This window comes from Nicotiana attenuata, chromosome 3 (genome assembly GCF_001879085.1).
Source record: "Nicotiana attenuata strain UT chromosome 3, NIATTr2, whole genome shotgun sequence".
Classification (NCBI taxonomy): domain Eukaryota; kingdom Viridiplantae; phylum Streptophyta; class Magnoliopsida; order Solanales; family Solanaceae; genus Nicotiana; species Nicotiana attenuata.
The window spans coordinates 9,875,700-9,886,486 of NC_031991.1; the positions used below are offsets into that span (position 1 = coordinate 9,875,700).

The 10,787-nt window shown below is 34.3% G+C and overlaps 1 protein-coding gene across 2 annotated transcripts; it reads left to right on the forward strand.

Annotated features, from left to right (window-relative positions):
* LOC109223293 (long chain base biosynthesis protein 1-like) lies at positions 503-7,907 on the forward strand. 2 transcript variants are annotated; one of them, XM_019387549.1, is made up of 13 exons: positions 503-751; positions 2,651-2,768; positions 2,904-2,998; positions 3,901-3,992; positions 5,479-5,572; positions 5,650-5,722; positions 5,816-5,948; positions 6,168-6,342; positions 6,464-6,604; positions 6,694-6,789; positions 6,903-7,044; positions 7,115-7,242; positions 7,350-7,907. In XM_019387549.1, the coding sequence occupies exons 2-13, from the start codon at positions 2,654-2,656 to the stop codon at positions 7,524-7,526; spliced, it is 1,461 nt and encodes a 486-aa protein (XP_019243094.1). In that variant the 5' UTR covers positions 503-751; positions 2,651-2,653; the 3' UTR covers positions 7,527-7,907. The 2 variants fall into 2 exon arrangements, with proteins under 2 accessions (XP_019243094.1, XP_019243095.1); XM_019387550.1 differs by having other exon boundaries at positions 540-751; positions 2,607-2,768.

Consider the following 10,787-nt stretch of genomic DNA (forward strand, 5'->3'; position numbering starts at 1 on the left):
AACTTTAAACGTGTCACTAAGGTCTACGATATGCTTCCTTATATACGTAGCATCTTTTTCCTTTTTTGCCGATTTGAAATTCGTCTGAGGTGTTGTGGCATTTGTGCTAAGTAATCACTCTACTGTTAAATACAGTAATAACTTTTTCTTTTAATCAATGATGAAGCTAGCAATCCCTTTTTTTTTTTCAAAATAGTTCACTACTAGTATATTATTAATTATTAATTATTAAATAAAGAAACCAAACGAGTCACAAGCCTCATGTACACGTCAAAGCGAGAAATATTAAAATTAAGCAGTATTAACCTTTGTAAATTTTATAGGAATTTAGTTGTAAATAAAGTTTATAACTTATTCCCACAAATACCAAATGTAGTCCAGAAATAAAAAATAATTTATTAAGAAAAACGCAAAAAAGAATTTACTTCACACACATTATTATTATTAAATTATAATCAATTAATTTTCACTTAAAAAGGGAAAAAAAAAAGAATATTGTATTGACCAGTAGACCTGCTGACCTGTTTCTAACATCTGCCTTTGACAGCCATCTCATCCATGTAGAGCCAATCTGTATTTTTCCTTTCTGCATCAATCGCTAATTATTAGTACTATATTCAATCCCCATTTAAAAACCATAAAATCCACCATTAAAAAATCTGCAAACAAAATCCATAATCTTAATAGCAAATTGGGTAATAAAGCTAATCTTTGAGGACACCATTGAAGCTTCAAGAACCACTCTTTTCAGGTCAGTATTTTATGAAATTCTCATTTAAAAATGTAATATTTCATTTGGGTATTCTTCAAATCTGAGTTTTATAATTTATTTTATTTTTTTGGCGATTCTCTTGTATTTTAAAGATAAATTGTGTGCGAAAATGTAAAATTTTATGTACTTCTTAAACAATTCCTAGTTTCTGAGGATTTTAATGTACAAATCTTGGATTGAAGTTGTCATCTCTTGGATCAAATCTGAACTATGGTTTGATGGAAGGAACCAAAGTAGGAATTTTTGTGCTTGGATTTATTTATTGGTGTAATTCAGATTTCCATTCTATAGTTTTATTCAGATGATGAAGTGAGTTTCATTTAACTATTTGCAGAAATTAGGAGCTCTTTATGTTACCTACTACGGACATGAGATAACACTACTAGTTAATATGTCCCATAATTTATGTTCCTTTTTCTGCAGAGAATGGTCTTTAACTAAGATTTTTAACTGTAATTTATCTCATTTTGAGAGTGAGATATACTTTTTGGTGTAGGTTAACAGCTTGTTTGGATGGTTGTTACTTGTTGTATTATATCGTATTTGTTACTTTAAATACGATGTTTATTTTGAGTGTTACTTAAATTTTAATGTATCGTATCATCTACGTAACACGAAAAGTGCCACTTTATATAATAATTTTACCTCGCACCCTATTTTTTCTTCCCCATATTGTTAGCGCATGACATCACGAAATGACGATAAACAATAATATTGTATACATCAAAACGATACAATACAATATGATACGATATATAATGAAACGTTACATAACAACCATCCAAACAAGCTGTAAAAAATTTATTTCCAAAGAATGAGTTATCTATGTCGGCCTGTCTGGTTCAAGTCTAACATTGGTCACTTTTACCATAAAAAAAAGGTACTAAGATTTTAGGTTCTGTGCTAAGCATCTTGCTTATGCTTCATACTTTAGTTTATATTATTTTTTGATAATGTAAGTCAAGATTATCTTTCCTTGGTTGCATAACTTGTAAAGAAAAAGCCTTCCGTCAAATATGTTAGGAGTATCTTTTATACAAACATTTATTTATTTATGTACTTTAAGATAATTCAAGAAAGAGAAGTTAGTTTTTTTCTCTCTGTGGCCAAATGGTTGAGGTCTTCTGATCTGACAGAGTTGGAATTGCATCTTCACACATTTCTTTTAAGCTTAGATCATACTCTAACGATCACATATATGCTCAATTGTCCAATTTGGTTGATTTCATAATTCCATAATTCATGAGCTGTGTGATGGACATGCTGAGTGTGGAAGGCAAATAGACACATTAGACAGTAAAAGAAGACTGAATTTTCATTTGTTAGCATAAAGCAGTTATAGGATAAATTTTCTAGTTTTCATCTGTCAAATGTGATTCTGTCTTCTCTGCCAAAAAAATGATAATGATTTATGTTCTTTAGGACCATGCAATTCCTCAAGACAAGAGAATGAATTTGTTTTCTGGATGAGTTTCTGACAGTATAATATTATTTATAGTTGTGTGCCTATTGTATAGCGTCTAACTTATCATTTTCTTCAATACAACACCTGATGACCTGAGTTATGTTTTGTTACACAAAGGAATGATTAAGTATAACTTTTTCTAACAAAATAATTAATTGTTCATAACAACCATAGGACTGGCGACATTTTTGAAACTTATTGTGAAAATGTTAACGTGAAAAGATATATAACAACATTATGGTTGATGGTCAATGCTCACTTTATCTAAAAATGTGTAATGTTGATTCTCTGGCGCTTTAAATGCTTATCTTTTAGTCTCTTAATTCCAGTTCCTTTTATGATTATACATGAACTCTTGGGGTATCATAGAATACCAAAAATTATGTGAATGGAACAACTTCTTTCCCATATAGATAATGGATGCAACAATATCAGTTGTTACAAATACGTTGAGAGATGCATCTGATTGGGTGACGTGGATATCCGAGGCTCCATTTGCAAGAGCTGTGGTGTTTGGAGTTAACATTGGAGGTAATTTCCCTATCCATAAAAAATTGCTACTGCTGTTAAACTAGATGGAAGGTATTTTCCCTATCCATAAAAAGATTGCTATTGGCTGTTAAACTAGATGATGACTTGTGGGAAGACGTACTCTTGATCCTGCAGGGCATCTATTTGTGGAGGGTCTTCTCCTTGTAGTCATACTTTTCCTACTATCGCAGAAAAGTTATAAACCACCTAAAAGACCATTGACAAAGAAGGTTAGTCCCTTGTGTTATTCCACCAGTTCTATCTTTGTTTCTCTGTTAGTCCATCTTTTGTTCTTTCTTGTTCACTCTCTTTGATTTTCTCATACTTTTTGGGACTGAGGCTTAGTAGTTGTTGTTTTTGTTTGTTTGATTTGCTCATTCATATGAACAGAATTGCCTCCATAGTCAAGGTCCAATTGGTATTTGATTGCTCTTCCTCATTACTAAGACGATGATATGCTTAAAAGGGAAATTATTGTATTTATGATACACTCCCATCTTCCAGTTTTTGATTTGTGTAGTTAAATGATTATCTTATTGGAAAGCGATCAAGACAGGGTCTCACACTTTAACCAGCTCTTCTCTTTAAAAGTTGCAGAAAGTCCTATGCTTGATGTAGGCCAGAAAAAATAATAAACTTAAAAAAGTTTTACATTCTTAGAAGAATAGAATAAAAAGCTGCTGCTTTAATGATCTCTCAAAGTAGAACCTAACTTAAAGATTTCCAACTCTGCTTTCTCCATCCTATGCTCTAAGCTGTAAGGTGCTTGGGCAATGACCTTCAACTTGAAAATTAAAGAGCTCCAACATTCTATTTTCTTTAGGAATCTTTTATCTTGACCATTGTATAGCGGTTGGTGCCATTATATAATCTCCGCATTTTGGTGTTCATACATAGGAGGTAGGCTTCTCACTTACATGTGTACAAGTCTTTCCTTGGCGTTACTATTAATGCTGGGTCCATCCATACTTTATGTACTATTTGATAATATTTTCATATTTATGGGCCTCAGTGATTGTTAAAATTAAAAAAAAATGTTATTGTTTATAGCTTGACAGCATTTGTATGCAAGTTTTCTATCTTCTATGCAACATGCTACATTCAAGCTGATGATGTGTGCTTTGGTATTTAGGAAATAGATGAGCTATGTGATGAATGGGTGCCAGAACCTCTTATTCCCACCATTACAGATGAGATGAAATCGGAGCCTCCAGTACTTGAAAGGTGGAAATACTCTCTTTTTTTTTCCTTTGAAAAGCGAAGCATATGTATTCTCGTTATACAAGTCAGTATTCTGCACATTTCTAATTATGCCTTTTACCACTGTAAGATTCTATTCTCGCTTAACAGCTTGTTTGGATGGTTGTTAGATATTATATCATATTGTATTGTTATCCCAAAATGATGTTTATTTTGATTATTTCATTAAAATTGGTTGTATTGTATTGTTAAATTCATTGTTCCGAAATAATGAAAAATCCCTTTTTTGAAACAATTGATTTGGTGTGGTGGGATTGTTTCCTATTTTTCTTTCCAATTATGCCCTAACTCATTACTCCATAATTCTATTTTACCCTTTACCTTTTTTTAATTTTAACTCCAAATCTCCAACGTATAATCTACTCTGTCTTCGTCCTTTTTTTCCAGAACTTCTGCCGCTTCAAACTCCAATGTAAAATGTATAGGTTTTGCCTTTTTTTTTTTGTTTCATTTTTTATCCTAATGTTATTTAACTCCAATTCTAATTACTTTAACTCCCATTCTTTGTTTCTTTGTTCTGCCAATTTTTGTTCCTTTCTTTATAAGACATATTTGGTGATAAATTAGTAGGAAGGGATTTTATTAAATTATTTTTATGCGTAATTCTTGATATATTTAATATTTAAACAATTGAGGGTATTTTAGTAAACTTATCAGTTACAGTACAGTACGATACAGTCAAACCAAACAAGAAAATATTATTTAACAACAGTAAACAAACAATCTATTCAAACGTTGTATTCATAAAACGACACAATACAATACAATACAATACATTATAAAACGATGGGTAACAACCATCCAAACAAGCTGTAAGTGATAGAACCAGCCAAAGAATATAGGAACTAATTCAAATGCCATGCTACTGACTTTGGAAGCCACATAGAGAATCTCTTTTTCTTATGGTCTGGTGATCCTGACTGACAGAGAACTCTGAAAATTGATTTAAGGCTTTGGTTCCTCCTATTAAGGATTGGGGCTCAAGCTTTTTAGGTCAAAGAGGACGAGACCCAAAGGTATGGAACTCAATGAGTTGATTGGGATATCTTGACACTAGAAAAGATCCACTGAACCTGAGTTCACGAGAGGAGAAAAATCTAGATAAGCGCTAATTGTGTAACACATCTACCTATGCCCTTTTTGGTTTTAAAAATTAAAAAGAGAATACATGCAGGTTTGGCTTGTTATTTTGATCAGTACAAAAAGTTAATAACTCCTGTACCTCCTATTTCATTCAATAAGCATCTGGGAGGATGCAAATCAGTACAAAAAGTTAAAACATATGCAAGTTTGGAGCGAGATTAGCTTATTTGTTTCTTCTACTCGAACTTACTCAGGCTATAAAAGTTGTAAGTCAAGTTTATGAAACCCCCATATTTCTATGGTTGTAGTTTCTATTTACTTGAGTGCTCTCATTTTATCTAATTGCTTACAAGTTTTATTAATGCAGCGCTGCAGGTCCTCATACAATTGTTAATGGCAAGGAAGTAGTAAATTTTACTTCAGCCAATTACCTTGGATTATTAGGAAATGGAAAGTTACTTGTAAGAAACCCTTCTCTCTTGAACATTTTGAATTGTAATTTGGTTCAGGTTTATCATTGCCTAATGTCGTATATCAGGAGACATGCACCAGGGCGTTGGAGAAATATGGAGTAGGTTCTTGTGGTCCTCGTGGATTTTATGGAACAATTGGTATAATTTGTGATTTTCATAAATAAGGAGTTTAGTTAATTTTCTTCTCCTGTATTTGCCAACCTCTTATCATTCTTTTTCTCATACATACAGATGTTCACCTTGATTGTGAGGCCAGGATAGCTAAGTTTCTTGGGACTCCTGATTCTATACTCTACTCTTATGGGCTTTCTACCATGTTCAGTGCAATTCCAGCATTTTGCAAGAAGGGAGATGTCATTGTTGCGTAAGTTAATTCACTCTTTGCACGTTGATCATAGATATTATTTGTTTGTTTTTTTACAAGATGAGCTCAGGCTGTAGAATAGATATATCCTTACACAGGATGAGATATCTTTTATTGGGGGTAGGAGAAGGGGATTATGGAGAACCAGGGGATTATGGAGAACCAGGTAGCATTTCATGAATTAGTTCTCATTTTCAACCATGACTTTTGCTTGCTTAGGGATGAAGGTGTCCATTGGGGAATACAAAATGGACTTCAGCTCTCTAGAAGTACAATCATATACTTCAAGCACAATGATATGGAGTCCTTGAGAAATACATTGGAGAAAATCACTCAAGAAAACAAGCGAGCTAAAAAACTTAGGCGATATATTGTTGTTGAAGCAGTATATCAGGTATCTTCTTTTTTATTGTTTAATTGTCAAAGCTGTATGTCGTAGCACTACCTGGACCTCACCTCTTCTCAATTCACCAAGAAGATTATTCTTTAATTTCATTTGTTTCTTCAACATCTAGAATTCTGGTCAAGTCGCTCCATTGGATGAGATCATCAAACTGAAGGAAAAATACAGGTTCCGGGTATTGTTGGATGAAAGCAATTCCTTGGGTGTGCTTGGCAGTTCCGGTAAAGGTCTAACAGAACATTACAATGTTCCGGTAATGCCATTCAATTGATAGCCATCTTGTATTATTATGGATTTGAATTTTCTGTATGTAGAACCTTAATCAGGTTATCCTTTTTGCAGGTCGACAAGATAGATATCATTACTGCTGCCATGGGACATGCATTGGCCACAGAAGGAGGATTTTGCACCGGGAGTACAAGAGTCATTGAACACCAGGTATTAAAATGGGATTGGTATAGTCACACTTCCCTTCTCTCCCCAAAAAAACATCTTGTCACTATCTCCTGTTTATTTTTTCTCAATAAAGCCGGTTTTCTTTTGTTTGGCAGCGCCTCAGTAGTTCTGGTTACGTGTTTTCTGCTTCTTTACCTCCATATCTAGCAAGTGCTGCAATCAAAGCTTTTGATATCCTGGAAGAAAATCCTGACCTTATCACAAAATTGAGGGAAAACATTAAGATGTTGTTTAAAGGTATTTTCCCTTACACCAAATAATCAGTGGTTGCGGGAAGATATCAACTTATTACCTTGTGTGGTTGCAGGTCTATCCGATATTAAAGGGCTCGAAATAGTGAGTGATCCACTCTCTCCCATAGTTTTTCTAAGACTAAAGAAGTCCACGGGTTCCTCAAACAGTGACCTAAAACTGCTAGAAGATATCGCGGATCGTGTAAGTCATAATCTATGATCTACTTTCAAGTTGTAGCCGTAATTTCTTCTTATTCTTATTCTCTTACGCATCCTAATAGATTCTCCACAAAATATTGTCATTTGCAGGTATTGAAGGAAGATTCTGTTTTTGTTGTTACTTCAAAGAGATCGACACTTGATAAATGTAAGTTGCCAGTTGGGCTTCGATTGTTTGTCTCAGCAGGGCACTCAGAATCTGATATGAAGAAAGCTAGTGAATCATTGAAGAGAGTCGCGGCTTCACTATTGACAGATCAGAGCTAGCAGAGAGATTCATCGTCTTTAAGTGTCTGATACTTGAGCTGAAGTGAGTAGGGCAGAAACACTCTAGTATTCAAATAGGTGGAGAGTCTTTTTTAACTTTTTATGTTCATTAGACTTTGCATCAACTATAATATAGATAGATCAAGATTTACTTCTTGAGGTTGCCATGTTGCAAGGCTACAAGGCCTTAAAAGTCAGTTCTCTTGATTAATGTTGTGCTTCCTGTAGCTGTGTTAATCTTTTTTTTTTTTTTTTTTCCTTCCCTTTCTTACTGATTATAAAGAAATTAGAAGAGGATAGAATGTTGGGATCTTGGAGTTGACTGTATAGACATGTTTTTTCTTATTGTATTGTTAAGATATACAGTACCTTTTTGGTCTAGATTCTAAAAGTGATTAATCTCAAATTTTTAAGCTTTGAGCTGAAGATATGGTAATGTGGTCGCTATGTTATCATATAGAGGAAGTAAAGGGCTAATATTTTGGAAATGTTGAGTATAATATCATCTGGCCTTTACTGAAGCATAATTATATGATGGAAATACCGGAAAATGACTTATTTTATTAAAATGTTTTTATGAAAAATGTTTTCCGGTGTTTGGTTGGAGTGTGAAAAGTATTTTATTGAAGATTTATAATAATGTTAGCATATCACATAGTGTTTTTTATGAGATTTTCGATTATAAAAGGTTGATAATAACATCTAATAGCCCAGCCCAAGTTATAACAAACATGGACCCATATTTTTAAGGGATATTTACGGTAGTGGACTGGTCGGGCAACTAGTTTATAAAAGGAAAATTACCAGCTATGTCCATTTATAGGTAGTTCATTACAAAAATTGGCCAATTGATAAAATATTACTAATATTAGCCAATTAGCTATTTGTAGCAAAAAAATATCAAATTTTTCCTTTGTTTTGAGTGGGTGTTATTAGAATAGATTGGGCACAACTTAAGGAGCTTGAATCTCAGTTTTGCGATGATTTGGTGAAGTTTTGAGGTGGTTTGAATTGAAAATTCGGTAAAAACTGAACATGAAAAAAATGATATGTGTATCACACTATGTATCATTTGTGTATCACATATGTATCATATTTGTATCTATTGTGTATCACATGTATATCCATGTATACATGTGTGTGAGATACAAGCGTGATACATGTGTCGCAGAAGACTTTTCTGAACTCGATTTAATTATGAATTTTGATACAAAACCAGTCCAAATCACCTTCAATCTTCCTCAAATTTTGTATATTGACTTATCTATATATTTTCAATGAATTTCAGCTATACCCATTGCAAAAGTTCCTTTTTTTTTTTTTAGATTTTTGGAATATTGTATATATTTTTTGTATTTCATCACCTTATTTGCTACCTCATCCATAAAATTTCCTTTCCGTCCTGTATCTAGTGTTGCTAATCTCGCTTAAAAATATGGAAGGTGATTTTTGCATGTGATTCTTTGAGAAAAAGAACCCTATTATTTGGTTTTTCAATTTTTGTTGGCTAGTTTTGGTAAGTCTATGATTAATGGCTAGAGGTTGGTAAGTTAAAATTTATTTGGGACATTTGTGTAAGTTTCCCTTTATAAAAAGGAAATTTTACATGTTATAGCTAAATAATGCACTATATTTATCATAAATCAAAACACTTTTAAATAATTATGATTTATAGCTAATGTTTGTTTTTATAGCAATTTACCATCCACGTACAATTTTCAGATCTCTCCCTCCTCCTCACAATCCTAAGAACCATTTTCTCTCCCAAAACCTCTTTGCCGCAGCCATCAGATCGTTGCCACCGCCATCGACGATAATCGCCGCCACCGACCGACGGTCTCCAAACGGTCTCAATGTATCTCTTGCTCTCATCCTTCTCTACATGAATTCACAACCCATTTCTTTCAGTTTCTCATAGAACTCGGTAGATCTAAGATAAATCAAGAAAAATCAGAACTTTATTTCTCAGATTCGTTGAGTTCCGACCACTTTCACCCCATGAAATATACATGAAAGGATAGACCTTGGGCAGATCTATCTTTTGACATTTTTTTTATTCCAAAAATTCAACAAAAAAATTTCGGCGAGCTATCAGTGAAGCGCCAGAAAATATATTGTAAATACAATGTATTATTTATGTATTCTCTAATTTTAAGTGTAAATACAATGTATTTATATTTTGTTGGAATTTCTAATTGTATTTCTCAAATCTAGCCGGATTTAAGTGTATTCTTTATTTTTAAGTGTAAATACAGTGTATTGTTTATTTTTAAGTGTAAATACAGTGTATTCTTTATTTTTAAGTGTAAATACAGTGTATTCTTGTATGTCACGACCTGGCCGGTCATTTTTTACTTTCTAGATCCCTCCCTAATTAAGACTTTACGTATGTGATTTTATTGTTTTATGACTTGCAGGGATGGTTAGTTCGGGTTTGGAAGGGTTCAGGTTGAAATTGGAACACTTAGTTCCTTAATATTGGCTTAAAATGGTTAAGTTTGACTGGAGTCAACGTTTTGAGTAGACGACCTTGGAATCGGGATTTGACAGTCCCATTAGGTTCGTATGATGATTTTGGACTTGGGCGTATGTTCGGATCGGGTTTCGGATGACTCGAGAGCGTTTCAGCGTTTAATATTGAAAGTTGGCGCATTGAAGGTTTTCAAGTTCTTTGAATTTGGTTTGAAGTAGGTTTTGGTGTTATCGAGGTCCGATTGGGATTCCGAGCCTGGGAATACTTCTGTATGGTAATTTAAGACTTGCACGCAAAATTTGGTGCCATTCCGAGTAGTCTAAGTAGGTTTTGGCGCATTCGAAGCTAGTTGAGAAGTTTGAAGTTCATAACTTGATTCAATTTGATTTGGGATGCGATTCTTAGTTTTGATGTTGTTTTACACGTTTCGAAAGTTCGAGCAGGCCGTATTAGGTTTTTGGACTTGTTGGTGCATTTGAACGGGGTCCCGGGTGGCTCGGGTGAGTTTCAGGCTGCCCAGAGCTAAGTCAAAATGCTGTCACTACTGGTTCTGGTTTCCTTGTTCGCGATCGCGGGGGAGGGGCCTTCGCGTTCGCGTGAATAGGCCCGCGTTCGCGTAGAGGAGGCTGGAGCCAGGTGGAACACTGGTGGTCTTCGCGTTCGCGAAGAAGCCCTCGCGTTTGTGTAGGGCAGGTCAGGCGAGCCTTCGCGTTCGCGAGGCCCTGGTCGCGTTCGCGATGGTAAGAATTTCTATGCCTGGGTTGTTTGCCTTTGCGATCGCGAGGCCT